This window comes from Schistocerca piceifrons, chromosome 7 (assembly GCF_021461385.2).
Source record: "Schistocerca piceifrons isolate TAMUIC-IGC-003096 chromosome 7, iqSchPice1.1, whole genome shotgun sequence".
NCBI lineage: Eukaryota > Metazoa > Arthropoda > Insecta > Orthoptera > Acrididae > Schistocerca > Schistocerca piceifrons.
In genome coordinates, this window is record NC_060144.1 from 241,995,008 (window position 1) to 242,020,246 (window position 25,239).

Below are 25,239 nucleotides of genomic sequence, written 5' to 3' on the forward strand. Positions count from 1 at the left end.
CACGTCCAATGCAGCTGTTTTACCGCATGAACAACGAAAATGTTGTAACTTATAAACTTTCTTCCTTTCATCTTACTGAGGGGGTTGTAAATGACAAAAATTTTCGTAAGATTTGAAATAATGTGCAAAAGTTTTTTGAAAGTCACTAAGTGCTATTGTTGTCAAACACTCGATGAATAAACCGTGGGTAATCACGTGTTGAGCCCGATACTTCTATTTCACTCACACTTCCACTTTTAGGTGTGTAGTTTTTACCCCAATAGCGATGATTTCCGGACAGTAATTGATATGTGAACCAAGTTTTGCCAAAATCGGTCAAGTGATTTAGGAGGAGATTCGTGACATACATACAGGGTGTGTGCAAACCATTTGGTCAAATTGAAATGAACGGTAGTGAGTCTACAACCCTTTGTATTGAGATAGGGAACCAATGCTCGGAACTGCTTATTTATTTATCATAGTATGGACATACACAGTGTACACCTAACAAGAGCCGGCCGCAGTGGCCGTGCGGTTAAAGGCGCTGCAGTCTGTAACCGCAAGACCGCTACGGTCGCAGGTTCGAATCCTGCCTCGGGCATGGATGTTTGTGATGTCCTTAGGTTAGTTAGGTTTAACTAGTTCTAAGTTCTAGGGGACTAATTACCTCAGCAGTTGAGTCTCATAGTGCTCAGAGCCATTTGAACCATTTGAACCAACCTAACAAGAAAAATAGCTCATAATGACTTTTTAAACTGACAACCGACAGCCTCAGTGCATGTGTGGCAGTGGCGCATGAACTTCGGCCACGATCGCGCAAATTTCCCTCGTGTCTGGAACAGGCAGCGCGTGATAAACAGTGTACACGTCTGACCACCAAAGAGAGATACAGTACATAACTTAGCTCACAGCACTGGAGTTGTGTGATGACTGCATGCATCCCACTGGCACAATGATCTGTCGCATAAGCACACCCCCATCTCTGGTGTGAGTTGTGCATTCCTTCAGAGAGCTTGTGATACACTATGTGATCAAAAGTATCCGGATAACCCCAAAAACATACGTTATTCATATTAGGGGCATTGTGCTGCCACCTAATGCCAGATACTCTATATCAGCGACCTCAGTAGACATTGGACATCGTGAGAGAGCAGAATGGGGTGCTTCGCGGAACTGATGGACTCCAAATGTGGTCACGTGACTGCGATTCACTTGTGTCATACGTCTGTACGCGAGATTGCATACTACTAAACATCTCTAGGTCCACTGTTTCCGATGTGATAGTGAATTGGAAACGTAAAGGACATGTACAGGACAAAAGCATACAAACCGACCTCGTCTGTTGACTCACAGAGACTGCCGACAGACGGAGAGAGTCGAAATGTGTAGTAATGTGTAATAGGCTGACATCTAACCAGACCATCACACAGGGATTCCAAACTGCATCAGGATCCACTGCAAGTACTATGACAGTTAGGCGGGAGGTGAGAAAACTTGTTTTTCATGGTCGAGCGGCTTCTAATAAAGCCAGACATCACGCAGGTAAAAGCCAAACGACACCTCGCTTGGCGTAAGGAGCGCATACATTGGCCGACTGAACAGAGGAAAAATGTTTTGTGGTGTGACGAATCACGGTACACAATGTGGCGATCCGAATGCAGGGTGTGGATATGGCGAATGCCCGGTGAACATCATGTGCCAACGTGTGTAGTGCCAACAGTAAAATTCGGAGGTTGTGGTGTTACGTTGTGGTCGTGTTTTTCATGGAGGGGGCTTCCACCCCTTGTTGTTTTGCGTGGCACTATCACAGCACAGGTCTACATTGATGTTTTAAGCAGCTTTTTTCTTGCCAGTGTTAAAGAGAAATTTGGAGATGGCAATTGTATCTTTAACACGACCGAGCACCAGTTCATAATGCACGGCCTGTCGTGGAGTAGTTACACGACAGTAACATCCCTGTAATGGACTGGCCTGACCAGAGTCCTAACTTGAATCCTATAGAACACGTTTGGGATGTTTTGGAATGCCGACTTCGAGCCAGGCCTCACCGACTGACATCGATATCTCTGCTCAGTGCAGCGCGCCTTAAAGAATGGGCTGTCATTCCCCAGGAAACCGTCCAGAGCGGAAGCTGTCATAAAGGCTAAGGGTGGGCCAACACAATATTGAATTCCAGCATTACCGATGGAGGTCGCCACGTACTTGTAAGTCATTTTCAGCAGGGAGTCTGGAAACATTTGATCACGTAGTGTACGTCAATGATGAGGTGTGTTACTATTCACACATAATCGAACGTGGAACGTTAGTGGGCGCAAGAGTTGGCAGACATGCATTTAATTTACAGTGCGGTAGCATGTAGTGCCCGAAAACAAGTAATAATCTATTACTATGAGCTGTGCTGTTGTTACGTGGTATGTGCTGTCGTTCCTTACCTCAATTTAGTCGGTTGTAGCTTCAATGTGACCTAGAAGTTTGAGATCTGATGTTTATCTATTTTTGTATTACGTCTGGATTAACTTACCGTGTAGCCAACGTAGTAGTGGTGGTGAACGTGGTCGTGTGTCGGCAGGTGCTCGCCTTGCCACGCGACGTGTGAGTCGTGCCGCGGCGGCGCGGGCGCGGCGCAGTGCGTGACGTGCAGGCGCGGCCTGCTTTTCTCCGGCGGCAAGTGCCGCGAGGCGTGTCCGGCGGGTCAGCGGCCCGACGCCCGCCGCCGCGAGTGCGCGGCCTGTCCGCCGGGTTGCCTACACTGCAGCGCCACCGCCTGCCTGGCCTGCGCGCCCGGCTGGACGCTGCACGCCGCCGCCTGTCTGCCACGCGGCAACACGCACTGCGACTCCGGTGAGTAACCGCACCACCACATTCCACAGCGGGGTGCAACGTGCGCTCTTTCACATCCAGTATGAGCCCTGGTAAAAATTTCTGTTTTGAAGAGCGCGCGGCAGCGCGTAGTGAGAAACAGTCGCCCTCCGTTTCTGGCGGTGGTGCCGCTGTGGCCATCGCAGCTTTCGTGTCTCCCTCTGGTGGGAAAGGGGAAAGGTTGCCTGTTCACGTGCATTTCAGGGGCGGTATGAGCTCGCCAGTATGCAAATCTAGAGGGTTGGATCCCCTCCTTCTAAAGCGTCAGATTGCAAAGCCTGGGCTACTCTTAGGGTGGAGTCTCAGTCTTCGAAGATTCTGTCTGTCTGTCTGTCTGTCTCTCCATCCGCCTGCCGCTTGCTGCTGTAGCTGTTCCTCTGTCCATCTGCCTGCTCGCCGTCCATCGTCGTCGACGTCGTCGTCGTCGGCGTAGCCGCCGCCGCCGCCGCCGCTGCCTGCTGTCCGTCCGTCTGTTCGTTGCCGTCAATCGCCGCCGCCGCCGCCGCCTGCTGCCCGTCCGTCTGCTATGAGTACTCCCACCTCCACTGTCATCTACACCTCCCTCTCCCCTTCTCCCACAGTCACTTCCTGGAGTGCTGCCCCTGGCCTCCCACCTCACACCTCATCTCCCCTTCCACCACTTACCCATCCCCCTATCTCCTCCCCTGCTGTATACCCACACCTCTACACCCTTCCTCAGCCTCCACACCCTCAACAGCTCCCACTACTACACCCACCCTCACATACGCCTCTGTTGCCGCCTCTGCTGCCACCCCTCTGGTGGTTGCCTTCCCCTCTCCCACCCACTCCCCCGCTTCGTCATCTGCATCTCCCACACGCATCATGTCGCGAGGACCCACCGTCGCCGCCACTGAACCGGCTGCTTCTCCCGGCACCTCCACTACGCCCCAGGGATCTGCCACCTACATCTTCTCCCCGTCCCATTCCCCTCCTCCCAGCCTCCAGTCTCCAAAAAACCCCAAAAGCGCGTCATTACCTTCTCTGCTCCCACCACTTCCCACAAAAAGTCACCACCAAGTCCCCCTCCTCCTGTCGTCTCCCTCCTCTAGCCACCCATACCCCGACCCCCACCCTCCACACCTTTGTCCTGTCAACTCCCGATCCTAAGTTCCTCGATGCTCGTACCCTCACCACGGAGATACGAAAGTACTTACCTGGTGCTCCCATCTCCCAACTCATTCCCCGCAGGGACTCAGTCCTTATCAAGTCCCCGTCCCCATCCTTTCACACAGACCTCCTCCGTAAACTCCCAAGAGTCATGTTTGGCCTCCACGTCTCTCTGACACCCTTCCTTTCCGCTTCCACTCCTCATCAGCCCCAGCCTCCCTGTCACCCCCCCCCCCCCACCTACACCGCTGTGATCACCAAGCTCAGCCTGCTGATCACGGAGGATGAAGTGTAGGCAGAACTGAACTCCCACCCGGACTTGGAAATCCGCAATGCCTCTGGTTCCACCTACCTCATGCGGGTCTTCTCTGAGTCTTCCCCCTTCATTGACCATCTCCTCACACAGGGTGTCCTGATATACCACCATCGCCACTCTGTCGAATCCCCCAAATCCCCTCCCCAAACCTCCCATTGCCAGCGGTGTCTGATGTACAATGACCACCTGACTCATAACTGCAAAAGCCCCAACCACCTGTCCTCATTGCAAGGTCTCCCACTTTCTTAAGAACTGCCCCAACCTTGCTGCTCTTCCTTCCTGTAACACCTGCAATGGCCCCCATCCCACCTACTCCCACAAGTGTAAAGCTAAATCCCCTCCAGCCACCCCTGAGCATACTGTCCCTGTTCATCCTGTTGATCCCCCTGCCCATCCCAACAATTCCCTCTGTCTTTCCCCCACGGCCGAGGACGTCATCCGGTTCCTTAGCATTGTACTCCAAAACATTCACTCTTTTCAGCGCCCCCACACCTTCCAACAAATCTCCCTTGCTGCTCGCTCTGTTTTCCACCTGAACACCTTCGCCACTTACTCCCACAACCAACTGGGATGCCAACTGGGTCTCCATCTCCACCCAGGTCGAAAGCCACCCTCTTACCTATCGCCATCCTGACGAATTCATCCATGCCTCGTCCTTCCTTCAGAAGGTAATTACTGACGCCATGGAGGCCCATGTTCCAACTAAAACCATCCACCCACACTGTCCCACTCTCCCTCCACGGGCTGTCCGCCTCCTCTGTGAATCCTGCCGCCTCTATCGCTCCTTTCAGCGCACTAGCGACAGGGATACACTCCAATGCCACCAGAAAATACAACGACACGTTCGGAACCTTATTACAGCAACGAAACGCCGAGACTGGCGCCAGACCTGCACACGACTCAGCGCCACCCTCCCTATCAACTCCTCCAAGTACAGGTCTGCCTTCCATTGCCTTACTGGTTCCCTTTCCACTCCCCACTACCCCCTACTCCATAACAATCGCCTCCTTTGTGATAACCTCAGTAAGGCCAACCACTTCGCTTCCCCCCTTTCTGAGGTCTTCTCCATCCCAGATGATCCCCACTTTGATTATCCTCTTTTCCCCACTGTCATGGAACGTGCCGATACCTCGGTCGCTCCACTTACTCCTAGTCTCTAGTACTTGGGGCAGTTGCCCCTTCCGACATAAACACTCCCATCACAGCACAAGACATTAAACTTATCCTCAAGTCCAAACGCAACACAGCCCCTGGCCACGACTGTGTCACCTACTGCCACCCTCGAGAAAGCCCCTATTCCTTCCTGACTGTCCTCGCCAATCTCTATAATGTCATCATCTCTTCTGGCTTCTACCCTGACCTGTGGAAGACCTCCTGCTTCCTCTTACTCCTCAAACCCAACAAACCCCCTTCTGCTGCCTCTTTCTATCGTCCCATCTGCCTCACCTCCATCTTCAGTAAGGTCCTTGAATCAATCCTCTCCCATCGTATCCATCAGCACCTTACTCCACCTCTACCCCCTGGCCCAGTGTGGCTTCTGACCCTCCTTCTCTGCTTAAGACCATCTCAACTTCCATCGCTCCGCCATTTTAGTTTCCCTTGACCTCCAAAATGCCTATGACCTTGTATGGCATCCCAGTCTCCTCTTTAAACTCCAAACCTATGTCCTGCCTGTCCGTCTGGTCGCTTCCTTCCTCTCGCACTGTCCATCCTGTCACCCTCCACAACACCAGCTCCCACATCATTTATCCCATGGCTGGCGTCCTCCAGGGTTCTGTCCTCTCCCCTCTCCTTTATCTCTTGTATATGGCTGATATGCCCCCACCAGTCCACCTTCTTCAGTATGCTGATGACACCACCTTCCTGGCTTTCTATCCTACCCTTCAATGGTCCCAACATACCCTCCAAACCCACCTTAATGAGTTCACAACTTGGTGTAACCAGTGGTTGCTCCGTATCAACCCCTCCAAAACCCAGGCAATCGTCATAGGCCACACCACTCGCTCCTTTCGTCTCCATGATTTCTACCTCACCCTTTATGGTCGTCCCATCCAGCTCACCCCCACCCTGAGATACCTTGGCCTCACCCTCGACCGACACCTCTCCTGGACCCCTCATCTCCAGACTGTCCAGCAGAAAGCCCATTCCCGCCTCCGCCTTCTGAAACTCCTGTCTGGCCGGACATGGGAATTGCATCCTTCTATCATCCTCCACACCTACAAATCCCTCATCCGACCTATCCTCTGTTATTCCAGCGTTGCCTGGATCTCCGCATCCACCCGCTTTTAAAAGGCCCTCCAAATCCTTGAACGCCATGCACTTCGCCTTGCCTTCCGTATCCGCCTTTCTTGCCGCACACGGCTCCTGTATGAACTGATCCCCTTCCCCCACCTCCTCCTGTTCCTCCAACATCTCCACATCCTTTACATTGTCCGCAGGCTTGATCCCCCCCCCCCCACACCTTCTGGTTTTCTCCTTCCTCTCCACCCCCCGCCTGTTGCCGCGCCTCTATCGCTGTAACCCTCCCTCTCTCCAACTCACAACCTCCATCTCCTTCATCAGGGTAATTTCCAGCGCCTCCCCCTCCCCGATGACGAACTTCGCCGTGACATCTACCCTTCCTTCCAACTATAACCTTGCCTTGTCCCCGCCCCCTCCCCAGGGCCCCCTTTTTCCTCTCCCCTCCTTCTCCCAGAGCGGATTTTCCTCCTCCCCCCTCCTGAGACCCTGCACCCCATACTTGCCTCTTTCCTTCCCACCTCCCTCCCTAACTGGCCCTCTTCAGCACGCCCCCACCCATCTCCTCCCTCTCTTCCCCTCCCTCCCTCCCTTCTTCCAGTTTCCCTCATCTCCTTGCGACTGGCAGATCCTCTGTTTTGATCATCGTCAGTCTGCCCCGTCAGTTTTGTGCTTAGTGCTGTTTCTCCTGTGCGTCAAGAGGTGTGAATTTAATTGTGTACTGCCTTGAGGTTCGCCGTCAGTGTTTGATATGTGCTACGCCATCCGTCGATACGTTTTATGCTTCAGCCATACCGTGCCTTGTGTTCTTTTAATTGTTGCAGTGTGTGGCCTTTTGTGTGCGCTACTTTTAAAGTTTTTTCTCTCCATTTCACAGTCACCCCCCCTTTTTTGTCTTCCATGATATTCCCCCCTTTTTTATATCTATGTTCACCAAATTCTCTCCTTTGTTGTTTTTAAATGTCTTCTATTGTTTATCCTATGTCTTTCGGTTGAAGAGCAGCGCATATGTTGCTGGCAGCCCGCCCCGATGGGGAATTGAAATACAAAACAAACAAAAAAAAAAAAGAAATCGAAAATCGCCAGTCGGTCAGTCTGGGCAGTTGGTCAGCCGGATAAGTGTAGTATGGGGCAGTCAGTGTCTGTCTGTCTGTCGTCCGGAGTGCTAAAATGTGTTAGGCCGCCAGTCCGCTCGAGTTTGTTCAGGCAATGGTCACTAGCGGTTGGATCAATCGGTTGGTCGGTCGCGCACTGGGACACAAAATGACTCGTCCGTCTTGAGCGTCGGCACATGTGAGGTCGCACCGTATAGCGAGGGCTAGTGGCTTCGCGGCCGACACGAGAGCAGCAGGAGCCAACCCACGACATCGTTCTGGCCAGGGCGAGCTGCGACGGTGTGAGACGGGAGATCGGCGCGCCTTCCTGCGTCCGTCGAAGCGGCTGGCAGCAGACGGTTCGGGGGAGCGTTTTGGGGATGCTGCGCCAGGTCTTCGCCAGAAATCGCAGTTTATTAGAAGTTAAGTGATTGGTGATATGTTGTTTCATTTACTTGTTACATTCTATCTGTTTTCTTGGTCGGTCTCTCGTACCCAGCTTACTCGTCTGTCTCTCGTCCGCATTTGTTAGGCAGTTAGTGTCTGTCTGTCGGTCTGCCGTACGTTAATTACGTTAATAGCTGCCTCTGTCATGTTTAACGGATTCGGTGTTAAAGAATTTATTGCTTGAAGTCTAACGGCCGAATTCCTGAAATGGGTTTTATCTTGCCTATCATCTTGACAGGCGGCATATGTGTAATGTAGAGCATGTTTGTATATTTTATGTAGGACTGCATTTCATGGGGTTTTATTTAACTGGTCATTTTAGTATATAAAGTTGCCACCCTTCCACCTTCGGTGGCAAGTTAAATTGTTTAATGTTAGTGTTTTGTACTATTTCTATCCCTCCTACGGGGTGCATAGTTTATGTGCGTGTGTGAGTTGTTAGAATTTTTAGTTTAAAGTAATCTGGTGTGTTGCAGATTGCACCAGTGCAGTCTTTCAGAGGTTGTTGTGAGCGGTCGTGACTATGGCCGTGTCAAAAGGCAGCGGCAAGGTTATCAGCTCGAAAGCTCATACTGTCAATATTTGTTCTTTCTGCCTCTGAATAAATTTGTAACTCGATATTTTGAGGGTGCTTTCTGAATATAGTTCTAAACCTGTTTAAAAAAAAGGGCTTTTAGGAATAAAGTTTCCATTTGTAGAAAGAAATTTAATTTGTTTCTTTCAGTTACCCACTGGCAACTACTTCCACGCTCACATGGTGTGATTAAATGTGTTAATGTTCTTGATGAATCGTTAGTAAATAAAGTAAATTCTTAAGAAAAGGTTTTGAAAGTAAATTCACGGTTCACAGTACCTTTACGTTTAAATGAAATGTAGTAACGAAAGAGCCTAGAAACGTCAAGGTCATTCTGATCTCCAGTTCAAACTCCACTGCCAGACGATTCACCTATCTAAAAAGTATCACAGGATAGTTCACTCAGTTCATTAGTGGAATGTACCGTGAAACAAACACGTACAATTTTTCCAAACTTTTATTCCATGAAATACTTCATTCGGAATTGCGGAAAGATTCCGACATTAGATATATTTTGTATGAACATGTTACCTATCGCTGACACATACAAATTTGTGTCAGTCAGGGACTCGAATCCACATTTCGCAGTTGTCTCGAATTCTCGGCTTAACACAGAAGTGGTCAAGAATGGGACTCGTAGGCCCGGACTTGGCTTAGCCTCGCTGGCACACCTCCCACACCGCCACGCCACGCTGTCTGAGCGTGAGGAGGGGGAAACTGTGAACACACTGCATTTAAATGGCAATGCAGTAGCACTGCGTACCAGTTGGTTTTATATTTCGCATTTCTCAACAACAAAGATAAAAATCAAAACAAATATTCTTTACAATTTATTTCTGGCGCGGTGATGACATACCGTTTTTAGCGGGTAGAAACTCTTGGCGTGCAGACAGACGCAGACAATTTAACAGATTTCAGTACTCAGGTTTCCACGTAAAAGTGAATTGTTTAGTATCGTATTCGAGAGAACCATCTTTCACGCAAATTCGTTGGTCAAAATATTATAAGGCTTTTGCCACCTTATTACATTAACATGGGAACTCTACGTGAGGAAATCACTGTAGATGTCCTGTTGACCTTTAACTTTAAAAGGATTTCTCTTTGAAACGAAAATTAACTTGCAGGTCAGTCACTTACTTCTGTATACGCACAAGCGTCCTTTCAAGGACGGCTTACGCTCCAGAAAACAGATGTATGATTTCCAGCGTCCTCAGGACGTTTAGGAAACTGATCTTGTAATTCTTTCAATGTCACAATCAATTCTTCAAACCTTTCGTTTTTCTTACCGCCAGTAAACTTGGGAAACTGAACTGTGTCACAACGTGACCCTTCTAAAACGCTGTTTTATTTATAAATGCATCCCCACCAAATCAAAAAGACATTGATCCTCACCTTCAATTGTCTTTGTGTGTGTAGTGTGCAGTCGAGTCCACTTAACTTGCTAAGTCAGCATTCCTAATTTTCGTTCCCGCACTCTTTTTTTTTCCTTCATAAGCTCAACAATAGAAAGTTTTAAATCGCAAAATCGTTAATGGCATGATCCCTCACTTAACCAACGTACTTTGTAACAATATGTACATCCGGTGGCAGTGGCCGTGCGGTTCTAGGCGCTGCAGTCCGGAACCGCGGGACTGCTACTGTCGCAGGTTCGAATCCTGCCTCGGGCATGGATGTGTGTGATGTCTTTAGGTTAGTTAGGTTTAAGTAGTTCTAAGTTCTAGGGGACTGATGACCTAAGACGTTAAGTCCCATAGTGCTCAGAGCCAATAATATGTACAGTCTGCTTAGTCTTCGTTCAGGTTCATGTGAACTCTTTGGCAACTGACATCGGAATAATATGTGCGACTTCAGATATTTTACTATTCATACCATCACTTTCTTCATTTGCTCTATGACTGAAAATTTAGCACAGAGTGCTTCTTGACATGCAGAACATTGAATAGAACCAGACGACTGCTCTTATGTTTTGCTCTTCCATTGCCAACTAAATCTTTTAATTCTTTTCTGCATGCTATTCTAATGTCGCTTTATAGGAAATCTACAGTAGCCGTGCTTATGCAACCTGAGAATTCTCTTCCCTCACTTTTGACATTTCCATTCAGTTTTAAAGTCCTGTCACGATGCATCATTGGACTGCCTGTTTTTCTGCAAACAGCCACTGTACCTGTGAACTTCTTCCTTATGACGAAAACAAAACGATAGATAAATTGCACTGATGACACCACGGTTCTGCCAAACTGAAGAGCGTTCTGCTGATCGAAATATGTCACAGAATAGTACTGAGCGAAACGTTGTGCTCTTCCGGATACTCCCGAGAAGGGCCGACCAATGCAGAGACAGTCCGGCCCTTTGCCAGCCCCTCGCCTGTACACCTAGCACAAGTAAAGTCTGACCACGCTGTGGCCGGTTCTACCTTAACCACCTCGGCCATTAGAGCACGCTTGCAGACTGAGTCAGATTTCCGTGTGTCATGCTGCCTATGGCCCCATCGCTGCTTTACTTGAATTCCCGCCAGAGGGCTTCAAGGAGAAATATTTTTATGTATCACCAATAGATGGTGTTTTCATACCTTATGCGACTAATGTCAGAAAGATTCCTGAATTACGAATAAATTTCATAAACTTAGTACAGCTGCAAGATCGTGACCAATGACTGTTTCTTGAGACATTGTTGAAACAGGTGTTGCAAGACTTATTAGGCTAAATGACAAGGTAGTACTAACACTAAATACGATTTTCCCCCTGAAACATTGTGACGGGAATGTGAGTTAAGCGACGAACGACAGAGCCGTAGACTGAATCCCACATGAAGTTTGGGTTGGTGCTAGAAACGTTCGTGAATACCCAAGGTGGTTAAGGCGACCGATCGTGACAAACGGGAAATCCTGTTTGGAATTCAGATTAGTTAAAACTTCCCTGTGTCACCAACAGGTAATATCTTCATACTGCAAATGACGCCGCCAGTGTCAGAAAGATTTCACGTTTGCGAATAAATTTCATAAATTCATTACAGCTACAAGATCCTCACCAGTATCTATATCTTAAGACATTGTTCAAGAAAAAATAATGAAAACGTCGAACTAGGAAAACTAGAAAACATCAATAAAAGTCACCAACGGAAACAACACATTTTTTACGACGTGTACAGTTTGAACACTAAATTAGATACACTTCTTTTGTGGGGTAAAACGTCTCAGAATAGCTTCAAAAATAATCTCTCGAAAAGCAGTGACCTGTCCCAAAAAGATTAATTATGATACACAATGGATATATCTCGTCAGTGACCTAAACCACACATAAGAACTAATTACAACATCTTAAAATTAAATAAGCAGCTATATTATTCATACTATAAAAGGAGGAGGAACATTTTCCTGCGTAATATGACCTGAAAACTGAGTATCGGACTTAAAACAGATCTTAAATCAGGGCTCCATTGAATGAACTTTTACTCTTAACTATGACTTCAATAGCTAGGTCTTACCAATACTTGGACAAATTATCAAGCTTTAAAAAATTAAATAACTCTCTCGTAACAAAACATAGAACGATCGGGGAACCATCTGACCACACTGTATACTACTCACAATAAAGAACACAAAGCTCTCGAACATCGAGAGACTATTAAACAAGATTAGTCGGTGGCGTACCAAAGTTGACCATTTATTAACTTCGGTTTCACTTTTTTGATACAGTGAAAATCCACAAGGAGTGCGGCAAAACCCAGCCAAATTACCGCATGACACGAGCCATGTTCGATGCGCCTGCTGATCTTTAGGTAAAACAGATAGCACGTTCGACAGCGCACACACAACTCGTGATCTGGACGGAGAATCTACTGGGCCAAGAGACATAACACTTTCTTGTCAGTACTCAGTTTATACTCGAAACATAAATCGAAATCCACTTTACCTGTAGTGACCATGCGAGAATCTACTATAAATGTTGCCACGGAACTTTCATCCAAGGTATCACTGTGCCAGCGGTACGGCATCCGCTCCACGTGCGAACAGCTCCCCAGCTGTCCAACAAAACCGACAAGCTGTTGCATTCGATGGAGGTAACAAGATCATGAGCCGATCCGCACACAGCACTTTAAAGCCTTGTCGCACGACTCCGCTGCCACATAGCGGGAATCCGAGGAAGGAGATGCCAAGAAACGCGACCTCGGTATCTTCCAATATCGACAGCAAACGGCCCAGTTATTGTTATTGTGGTCTTTAGTCAGAAGACTGATTTCATGCAGCTCTCCATGCTATTCAATTGTGTGGAAGCCGCTTGATCACTAAATAGCTATTCCAATGTACATGAGTTTCAAGCAGCTTACTGTGCTGGTGTCTACGCCCCTTATATCAGTGGTTTTGAGATTTGAGTGTAAGACTCCCTTGACCTGAACGTGGGCACCCATGTGGGCACCCATGTTTAAAAATGTTGAATTTCGAAAAAAATAGTACCAATAATTATTTGTTTACTTAGCTATTTAAATAACACAGTTTAGTCATCTTTTAATGTTGTTACACCTTATTCCTGGAACGAAATCAACTAGAAGAATGACAATGCTGCTTCATCGTTAGATCTTTACATCTCGGTACAATAATATGAACTGCGACTTCCATTTCTTCAACCACATTAATTCACGATCTTTATTTCCTCTTCATGGCTGACAATGCTGAAAAAGCTGTCAAAATCGTAGGACCTTGTTAGCTACTTGTTGATACTTCCGCTACACCACTCGCGAAAACATAAGCAGCGATGAGGAAACGAACTACAGTTTCAATGTGGAGTCTCAAGAAATTTTACTAAATTGGTCTTGCTCCCTACCGTTAAGTGATAAGGGAAATTCTGTATTGAAAGGCTCTTTAATCTATATGTGTCCACCTTCTTGTTTAAGAAAGCACTTCGTAAAGTGATCACTGAGTTCAGTTAAATTATTCATAAACAGAAACTTCATTTCTGCACTCAGCCGAAACTCAGCATCTTCTAAAACCGTGTACCGATCAGGCGAAAAGTAACATAAGACTTTACAATCCAGCTTTTTTCCTTATTCTTCAGAAATTACTCTCTGAAGGACGAAAGTTTATCTTCCGCTGTGGCGTACCTTCTTGCTCTTTGCAGTGCGGTAAGAAACTTTTTAAGATGATAGAAGAACCATTATCGGAAACGAAGCTTGTCCAGTGGATGTTTTGATTTGTTCTGTCATTTAAATAAACGTGTGGCAAAGTGTTCCAATTGCTTGTTTACGAAACTGTCATGATTTGATTCCAAATGTCGTTTCGTTTTATTAGAAATCATGCTTTTACTAGCAAGCATTTTGAAAGAAATGAATCTTTGTTGTCATTCCTCACGTCCAACGGTAGAACAGTTAAAACAGAAATTCAAGAAACTGTTGTCTGACCATTGTGTCTCCCTTCGTAGGTAGGGTTCAGATGCTTAAATTCGCTTGCACGGCGCTCACTTGCTTCAGTTTTGCCCTGAAAATGGCGCGATGAGCTGCTGTAGAAACGTCAGCTTTTGTCAGCGACATCATCGGGCTACATTTCCGCAAGTTATTCGAATACGAAATTATTGGCAGACTTGCTGCATTTTTGTACATTTCTGTCTTTACATCTGAATGACACATTTGAAATATTACGTTATGTAACAAATAACCATCAAATGTGATTGTACTCTACAAAACTAATTTTCAGTATGATCATTATTGATAAAAACAACACGTAGAAAGATTAGACTACAATCACGACGCTGCCATAGTAACAATACTTACTTTCTCGCTATCATTACTGGCATACTTGTTGTTCTTTTACTCAGTAAGAAGATTAATCAGATTATTATCTTTACGAAACCCTTCTACTATAAGGCCACGATTATTCAGGGAATCGCTAAGTACTGCCTGAAAACCATTATAATTTTTATCAATTTTTACCAACCCACACTACCGTTACTGAACTGGCCATTCCTTAATGCCTACCAATCGATCTCTTCATTTAGTCAAATTATGCCATTAGTTTCTATTTCCCCAGTTTATTTCGACCTACCAAATACTTAACAAATTAACACTAGACGTAAAAAAATTCACGTGTTTCAAAAGTGGTTTTATTGCTGTTGCCAGTCGTTGGTTATTTACCTGGCGCATCCTATAGAATTACGTCATCGACGAGCCTCAATGTGTCTATTTATACTCCCTGAACTCTAATTCACTCCCCAAAAATTCTCCTTGTACAGGATGAATAACATGACAACCTACAATCAAATCTCACTCCCTTATCAATGTACGCTCCCCTTTCATGTTTATCGTCTCTTCTAACTGTAGTCTGGTTCCTGTACCACTTGCAAATAATTTCATCCCTGATAAGATCGCAATTCCGAAGGGTTCATTGGTATAGACAATACTGTAAAGACTTTCGGTATATCTAGAAATGCTGTGAATATAGGTTTTCCTTCCTTCAAGCTTTTTGCTAATGTCACTGGTAGGTTGATGGTTGCCTCTCGTTTTCCTACAGTTCTCCGGGACCGAAAGTGATCTTCCGCGTCGTCGGATTCTACATGTTTTCTAGCCTTCTGCGCATAATTGATGTCAGTATTTTGAAACCATGATTCGTTCATTTCATTGTTCGGTAGTATCCACACCTGTCAGCACCTGCCTTTTTTACGAACAGTAGTTATCATAATTGTCTTGACGTCTTTGGATGTTTCAGCTCTGTCATATATCTTTCACGCCGAGGGCTACGTCCTCATACGAAGGCTGGTGATGTAGTCTTACTTGTCACTTCGAAAAAGTCAAATTTGACACCAATAAACATTTTGACAGTGTTATAAATACGTTTAAATGTGACACATTTTTCTCAGCGAAAGATGATCTAGCGGAGAAAATGTTTGTAGAGGCCTACATTTTCGCTGTCCGGCAACTGTTGCACCTCGCAAATCACCTCGTCGCCACTCTGGAAACGTTAACACAAATGGTTCCCTCAACTGCGGAAAGAGAAAGAAGTTACTGGGCATTTTGTGAGGAGGATACAAGTGGTGAGACAAAGTTTAACGCTTCAAAGAAACTGTAGGTTTGACTGTGTCTTTCAAAAAATGAGAGAGGTCGCTGTCACGGCTCAAAAACATCCACTTCGATAGTGACTCTTCGATTTGGTAGTCTCCCTTAATATCGTCATGAGATTATGTTACTACGATCCTATATTTTAGGAGCGTACGACGTTCAGGAAGTGAGTTTTGTCCTTTTTTTCAAACAGAAGACGCTGCAACAGCTGACAGAAACGAACGCCGTAAGAATCCGCACCCTTTGCTGGGTAAACGGCGGAAGGGACTTTAGCGGAGGAGCAATGACGCATGCTTAAGGCACTGAAGAAGAAAGAATAGCAGCAGAATAACGTGCCCGAGGTTATTCGACTAAATGTAATGGTAGCAGATCACATGTGCTAACAACGATCTCCAAAGGAAGTGCGTGCTGTATCTTGTATGGATGGGCACGTAGGACTAGTGTGTCTGTCATCAATCAACGCCTACAGACCGTGTATGGTGAAGAGGCCATTTCTTGTCAACTGGTTCGTCGCTGGTGTTGCATTTGTAGAGAAAGACGGCTGATTGTGGATGATGAAGGTCGAAGTGGGCACGAATGAAAATAACAGTGATAGAGTGTGGGACATGGTGTGAGTGGACAGACACAAAACGATGTCAAACGTGTCGTCCACACAGCGTATTGTCTGTGCCCAGGCCCATCACATGCTCCATGATGTGTTAGATCACCGAAAAGTGTATGTAAGAAGGGTGCCGAGAAATCTTACCTCAGATCCCAAGAATACTAAAATAGAAACGAACCTCAGTCACTTGATTACGCGTTCAGAAACATCACCGGCGATGAAACACGTGTCCTCTACTTTATCCAAGAATCCAAGGCCGTCTCGATGACGAGGAAGCATTATAGTTCGTAAATGAGGAACCAGTTCAAAGTGTCGCCCTCCACACGAAAGGTTATAGCCAAAGTGTTGTGGACCGTGAGTGCTGTGTTTCTCCTTGATTTCGTCCAGCAATAAATCATCAGTGCGGCCTCATACTGCGACACACTCACTAAATCCACGTCAGACGTTCGACGAATGAGGTGTTGTGCACTTGGACCACAACGCAAATCCGTATACAGCAAGTCTCACACAGAATGAGATTCGTCGCTTTGGATGAGAGTGACTGGATCAACCAGGTGACAGGTGTGGTGTCTCGATCTTAACCTATCAGATTTTCGCCAGTTCCCTACACTGAAAGCCACACTCCAGGACGTCGCTTTCAAGCCAGTGCTGACGTGGAGCAGCTGTGTTCAAACTGATTGCACGCAACGACAAATATCTCAATTTCGTCGGTGACTATGTCGAGAAATAGTGGAAGATTTATAGGTCCTGATGCCGTGGTATACTTGTTTCAAGCAATAAAGTTCACGCGAGAAAAAACAATGGCGTAGCTCCCTAGAAGGTAAGTACTACAGCGTAACAGTACCAAAAAACATACAGCAACATTTTGATCGTTGCTGACTGTGGATTTGCGAATTTAGGAAGTGGTGAATCCTCACGTTTTTTCTCTCATGACTCGGAGTCATAGTGACTTACTCAGAACACGTTGATTGTCATGAGGCGACTAATGAAGCCATTTGGAACACGCTAACACAGTTAAATGTCCAAACCCGATCACTGACTAACGGTAAGTCTTATCTATGCATTTTATTGTAAATTACACCGTAATATTATACACACTTACGTGTTACACTGAGGTTTTTTAACAGTTCCCCCAAGGGATACTGGACGTTAAGTACAAATAAAAGGCATCTTGGAATGTTTAAATATCAACGTCATATCTGATGCACGTCATAATTAGACTTCCCTGACTTACAGCTCCCGGTCCTCCTACTGAACTAATCCATTGTCCTTAGTTTTCCCTGAGTAACGTGACTTCATCTTCGCCAAACACATCCACAAACACCTCACTCTCACCATCAGCTGGTCAGTTCGTCCCCTGAATTAGAAATGCAATCTACATTAAGTAATTATTACGTAACAAGATGAAATTCTTCCTTTCTTTTCCAACAACTACTCACATACAGATACGAATATGTACATTTTGAAAATGAAACCGTTAAAACAAAACGAAATATACAGGGTGTTTATAAGTGAATATCGCGGTGCTGTGTAATATTTAATACATTAAACTTACAGTTTTGCCACGAAGCTTATAAATGTTCAATGTTAGCACCATTTACCACACGGCCCACATCAAGTCTACAGCCGAGCGCTGGATAGGCCGCAAGGGGCCCAATGACAGGGCTTGCTTTGCATGGCCTCCACGTTCACTCAACCTAACGCCATGCGATTTTTTCCTTTGGGGCTTGATCAAGGTTCGTGTGTACGTGCCTCCGCTACCAGCAGACCTCCCTCAATTAAGAAATCGGATGGAAGTAGCTGTTACCGGTCACTGAAGACACACTTATCAACGTTTGGGAAGAATTCCGCCGTAGACTTGATGTGTGCCGTGTGACAATTGGTGCTCACACTGAACATTTATAAGGTTCTTGGTAAAACTGTTTGAGTTACTCTTGCATTTGACATATCATTTATAACTGTAAGTTTAATTTAATAGATATTATAAAGCGTTAAATCCCCGATATCCATTTATAAACACCCTGTATTACTGCCGTTCTTCATAAAAGATTCTTCCTCCAATTGATAAGCGGTAATCACAGTCTTAACCAGGTTCAGTTCTGACAAATCCACAAACACCTCGTAAACCCCGTTACCCTATATGAATATCGCCTTATTGCTTCATAAACGATTAACTCTAAGCTTGGGCTCGCCCTCTAGCAGTAATGGAACCAGCATTGATTCTACCGTTTTTTATCGTTAATGCCGTCCTCACATGAGCCATGAACCCAAACGAGGACGGCGACGTTGACGACGTGGTACCCAAAAAGGCCAAACAAATTATGACACTGTACTTACTCGCCAACATGATATGCGCTCTGCACTGGCAGTTAACAGTTACATGATGTGCGCGAAACATATGGATTTTTCGCATAAAGTAGTGATGCTGTTATTATCAGTGATTTTTGAAGGTATACGTGGAAAATTTGGGAAAGAAATCATTTTGGTAAGGTGGACGAATAGGGACAGAATTACACTTCGAATCAAGAACTATTAAAGGATTTGACTGCCTGCTGGAGAAAAATGTACAGGACAACAGACGGGTCAAGTAAACAATGATTCAAGCTTTATAGACTTTCATTTACTGTCAAAAACATACCTACGATAAGCCATAAAAGTAACTAATTTCAGCTAAACTGCTCATTATCGTAATGAGGAGCAACAGTGTTCTTAACTGTTACAAACAGAATTCTGCATTGAAATACTATTGAAAAAATTTCGTCATCGGCGTGGCATTCAATAAAACTACGCTAGTGACGAACTATAATAATAGCAACGGTTACATATCGAACTGGATCTTAGGCATTCCTTCATTCTGTTCATTCTCAGTTAGTAAATGACTGCGAGACTCAACACGTTTTCCTTCTCACATGTTTCTCTTCACAATACCCAAATGTACCGTAAATAATATTCCGCACTCAATAAGATTTGTAAACCACCATTTCAAAGCCAACATTACCAAGCGTGTTATCATTATACTCGTATTTTCTTGAGCTTTCGAATGATATAAACAAATTTATCTCTCTACGAAGAAAAACCTCACTGACTTCAATATCAGTGTCGGCACGAGAGATTCTAATTTTACTGAGCCAACACATTTTCGCGCCCCTCTGTGTACCACCATTCGCCGGAAATCTCTTTCGGCTATCTTGAACATTGCACAAAATAAAAGGAGTGGCCAGGTGAGAAAAATCATATTGCGCTTATGGAAAAAGCGGCCCTGTTGTCCAGATCTATGGAAGAACTGATGCGTGTGAGCAACAATGTGGAGATAGCCGCGAGCAATATTGGCCTCCTCCTGAATGAAGCGGAGACCAAACTTCCGGCAACGGGTATATTCATGCCTATTCAAGAGAGTTACTCCAGCCCTTGACTTTCGGAACCCGATATTACAAAAGGGCTCGTAATTTTAAATACGTGGGAATAATATTCAAAGAGGATGCATCATGTGAGGCAGGGGTCAGTGCGAGGATTCAAGCCGCAAACCGACTGTACTTTAGTCTCAGGACAGCTATTTCAGTCGCGCAGTCTCTAAGGAGTTTCAAACTCCAACTGTACAAAACACTGATGTAACCTGTAGGGTTGTGTGGATGCGAAACTTGGAGTGTCCTCGACAAGGACTACTCTTTTCCGAACAGAAAGTCTTGAGAAAGATCTTCGATCTGGAAGAATATGAGGCCATTATGAACTGGTTCAGATGGTTCAAATGGCTCTAGCACTATGGGACTTTATATCTGAGGTCATCAGTCCCCTAGAACTTAGAACTACTTAAACCTAACTAACCTAAGGACATCACACACATCCATGCACGTGACAGGATTCGAACCTGCGACCGTAGTGGTCGCCCGGTTCCAGACTGAAGCACCTAGAGCCGCTCGGCCACTGTGGTCGGCCATTATGAGCCGGATTTCATCTGCAACCTTTCGAATATTGTTGGCCAGAGGTGAAACGAACGGCTCCTATTGGCTGGTCAAACCCCTCAGATGGCGGAACATCGATGACCTTCGAAATCCACGAATGCTACATCCCACGGAACACGACCACTATGTAAAACAAAGAGAGGATGGGAAGAGGGAATCCCGGAGGATTCGCTGCAGATTGACGTATAGCTTGATTGGTAGGAGAAAGCAGGAAATAGAATCAGGCGGAAACATGGATTTCTAGCCGAAAACACAGCACTGGGCCTGATCGTGTAAAGTAATTACAACAATTCTGTTTTATCGTTTATTTTTTGTCCCAGCTATAATTTTTACAAATTTTTCCTCAGATCACCTTCAGATCTTTGTACCTCCGTCAGCATCCCACCGAGTCTGTGTCAAACCACACATCAGGGTACAGCCGTTATCTCGAGAAAAATATGTCGTCTAGAATGTAGTCAAATAACTAAGTAAATGATTGTAATTATTAGGGGATTCCTGCTGTATACCAAGAAGATTATGCAGATCGAAAATAAAAAGCTGAAGTCCGTCCAAAGAGGCTTCGAAAGACCCAACGGCACCGACCGACTGCCGTGTCATCTTCAATAGATAGGCGTCAGTGGATGCAGATATGAACCCACCAGGGTAGCCAAGAGCACTAACGCGCTGCTTCCTGGACTCGGGTAGGCGCGCCGGCCCCGGATTGAATCTGCCAAGCGGATTAACGACGAGGGCCGATGTGCTGACTAGCCTGGATGTGTTTTAGGCGGTTTTCCACATCCCGCTAGGTGAATACCGGGCTGTTCCCCGTGATCCTCCTCAGTTACACGGCTCGCAGACATCTGACCACATTCGCTCTATTCCATGGATTACACTGGACGTAGGCAGTTGGGGTACACTAAGTCCGTCCCGGGGGTTACGGGGTGGCGGCAGGAAGGGCATCCGGCCACCTCTTAAACATTAACATGCCAAATCCGATTAACTATGGCTGACCCTGCGTAGCTGCGGGACAAATCTCAAGCGATAGAATATATAGAAGTGGATGCAGAAATAAACAGGGATGTACTCAGCTCACCACTCTCCGGACCGTTGTCACTTTGTGTGGCCGGAGTCACTACTTCTAAATCAATTAGCAACTCAATTTGCCTGACACTGGCTGAGCGGTCTCCACTTGCCAACAGCGCTCGACAGACCTGGATGGTCACCCACCCAAGTGAGAGCTAAGCCCCTACAGTCCCTAATTGCGGTGATCTGACGCGAAAATGTGTTACGACTGCGAAAAAGCCGTCGGAATGTAGATCAAAATAGCTCTTATAAAAAAAAAATTGTTGTTCACAATGTTGAGTAGGATAAATGAATTCCGAGAAGAATATCTCTAAGAGCTAATTCTAACTGCATCTTCAAATTATTACAAAATTAATAAATCTAATTATGTAGGACAGTACTGTAAACATTTTGTGGTCATCTTTGAACATTAGCAATATCTTGGCAGATACGATGTGGTGGAATCGTTGTTTCATGTAAGAATAAGCGATGGAAGCAATATTTCTCACTTCCTGCCCTGCCTAAAAATGAACAACGTCGCGGGGACGAGAGATGTTGTCCCCTCGTTTATCACACCGCAACCCTCGACGCTCGGCACTTTTTAAGCCGGCTTGGCGTCTAAATCAACGTCAGCAGGAACCCGCCGCGAGATGACGAGGCAGAACTGCGGGGACAAAAATGCTCTCTTCATTCCGCCCCCCAGGGCCCTCTGAATTATGAAGCCAAATCCGTTTGCCTAAACTCGTCTCGAGCGGCGAGAGTTAGCACGGATCGATAGCGGGCGGCCGCGTCACTGCGCGGCGCCCGGATGTCGACTGTGAGCCGATTGTTAGCCGCGGGACGGGACGGGTTATTAATGGCCCCGGCAGACTGCTTCTTCCCCGGCGGACCGGTCTCCATCCACTGTGCCCCGGAGGACCGCCCGCCGCCGCTTGACAGGTCCCCCTCGCCGCGACCGCAAACTCTCTCTGGCGGCGAGGGCGGCTCGTTAGCATTCGTAGCTGAAGCAGCTAGTGTGTCTTCCAGGAGCTGTCTAACGGCAAATAGGATATTATACATGCTATTGACAATGAACGTTACTACTGCGTCACATCATCTAGCTTCTGAAATTGGTTCTCACAGTGGTATCAGTTAACAATGGAGTAATCTGTTGTAGGGATTACCTTCACGTAACCTACAAAAGTGCAGCAGGGTAACATCCTCGACAGCTATCCGTTGTAAAGACAGTTGATATGCTGCGTCCCTGTACGTTATTTCAGTATTCGTTAAGCCATGAGAAAGTCAGTTTTAACCCTGCATTGCGCTGTTTTACACATATGCAGAGCAAATTTGGGACTGGATTATCTCTGCTGTCAGTCGGATTTTAGCACTACATATTGCTCTGATTATTGGAACTGGTGCTCCCCTACGGAGATATTGGTAAATGTGACCACATACAATCACTTTTCCAGAAATGTGAAGCAAAAACCATTTACACACTTCAACAAAAATAGTGCCTCACCCATTTTACTCGAAATTAATGACACAGAAAACAAAAATAAGTACTGAGGTGGTTCCCCTTATTCCGCCTCAGTTACACTATGTCGGCGATTGCTACGCAAACAAGTTCTCCGCGTACGCATACACCACCATTACTCTACCACGCAAACATAGGGGTTACGCTGGTGTAGTGTGAGACGTTCCCTGGGGGGGTCCACCGGGGGCTGAACCGCACAATAACCCTGGGTTCGGTGTGGGGCGGCGCAAGGGTGAAGTGGACTGCCATAGTCGTCGTGGGGTTGTGGAACACTACGGCTGCGGCGGGGACGTAGCCTCTTCGTCGTCTCTAGGTCCCCGGTTAACATAAAATACAATGCAATTCATCCGATCTGTTTTTCTGCTTTCAGTACCAGCTGAGGTATTACATGCCTGTTACTCTGTTGACTGTCCCAGTTCTCAGACACAGGTTGCAACCCTCTGCCACTATGGGGCTCCAAGTTGTGTGTAGCATGATAGTGTGCAATGTGACTACAGGATGAGTCGGAATTAAACCTACACTATTTGACATAAAACCTGGCCGGCGGCCGGCTGCCTACTGCCATGTAGTCTAAGTATGTGCCGATCGTGACATGGGAAAAATAGAGCGGCCACACTGTAACGCTTTCTGGCTACCTATTCAATCTGACTACTCTGTTGTCTGTGGCAATCACTGGAGTAAGTCTTGTCTAATGTTAGAGGTGTTACGTCATTTTGCTGAACATCTTACAGAAAGGCACTCTTCATCTGAATGCAACGTCTAGCAATCAGGACTGCTTATTGCCTAAATTTTTGTAGAGCCTTTAGTGTGAATGTTGAAGTCCTTAGTGCAATGGTACATTAGCTACAGTGTATATCTCCTTCTGGTACACCAGTAATAACAGTTCCGTCCACAAACATTTTTGAGAAAGGTTTCTCAGCAGACTTTCTGGCTTTACATGCCGCATGTTTCAGGCCTCTCTGAGACCCACTTGCTGGCAGCCGTCAGTGGATGCAGCGGCGGCGCTGCACTCCCTCCCTGTGTCTAAAGCGCCAGTCTCTGATCATCACGTTGGAAAGCGTATAGTGTTTCACTGCCGTTGAGTCATGATCCACAAAAAATGAATATAATTTGCATTTTACGCCTGTTTCTATGTGACATTCGATTGCGAATGCAGTTCTAAGCCTTCTGACAACCCGGAATATCCCGTGGGGGCACGTATAGGTGAATGTTTTACTAGTACCAAGCAACAGCACAGACAAAAGTGCTGCACAAATTTGAAGGAACGATCAGCCTCATGTTTTTAGATACTTCTTATCGTTTAGCACCAAACAAGGATGAAGCATTACAAAGGGCATGAATAAGCTAGTTATATACATTATATCTACCCAGTTAATCTGATTTACTGCATCCCCAGAGTAGATGGTGTGTGAAGTTTCAGAAGACCACTGTGCAACACACAGGCGACAGACACATATCAAAGGACGGAGCATCCCTCTAAGCTTTTAACTCATATTACAAGCAGCCGGCCACTGTGTCCGAGCGGTTCTAGGCGTTTCAGTCCGGCACCGCGCGACTGCTAAGGTCGCAGGTTCGAATCCTGCCTGTACCGTGGATTTGTGTGATGTCCCTAGGTTAGTTAGATTTAAGTATTTCTAAGTTCTAGGGGACTGATGAAAAAAATGATTCAAATGGCTCTGAGCACTATGGGACATAACTTCTGAGGTCATCAGTCCCCTAGAACTTAGAACTACTTAAACCTAACTAAGCTAAGGACATAACACACATCCATGCCCGAGGCAGGATTCGAACCTGCGACCGTAGCGGTCGCGCGGTTCCAGCCTGTAGCGCCTAGAACCGCTCGGCCACCCCGGCCGGCGGGACTGATGACCTCAGATCTCAAGTCCCATAGTGCTTAGAGCCATTTGAACCATATTACAAGCGCAAATATGGGCACCGTTTGTGAGGCATCGAATATCAACACCTGCATGCGATTCACTGAAGCCACTAACACAAATTGCCCTGGAAGGCGCAACAGCAGCGCACTCTGAAAGTTTGTTCGTTGGGTAGCATATCTGCAGGCGCGAACTAATTCGGTCGGAGAATATGAAGCCAATGATTGGTCGTCATTGCCTTACATGCCTTTCCCTTAGTGCAACTGTTCCACAGCGTATCACACGAATCAACGATTGGAGATGTGATCTGTTGACTGTTCCCTGTAACTTTCTATGTAACTTGTAGTTTTAGTGCAGTTGTCCTCTGAAAACACGAAGATGCTTCTGAGTGACCAAGTACATTGATGTCAGTTTCATTGCAGAAAACTTGTTTCGACAATCTTCAACCGATTTACGTAACAGCTTCATCAACACACTTTGCTCTTTAGATAGGAACTTGATGTAAGTTGGGAATATCATCAACATCTATTAGAGGCGATAGAAAAGTTTTCTTTCGAAGCCCACACTAA

At 46.1% G+C, this 25,239-nt stretch overlaps 1 protein-coding gene across 1 annotated transcript in view; it reads left to right on the top strand.

Annotated features, from left to right (window-relative positions):
• Positions 1-25,239, top strand: part of LOC124805594 (furin-like protease 2) — a 718,105-nt gene that overhangs the window by 606,911 nt on the left and 85,955 nt on the right. The window contains exon 16 of the mRNA XM_047266161.1: positions 2,549-2,820. Coding sequence (XP_047122117.1) covers positions 2,549-2,820 — 272 coding nt within the window. The remainder of the gene's footprint in view (positions 1-2,548; positions 2,821-25,239) is intronic.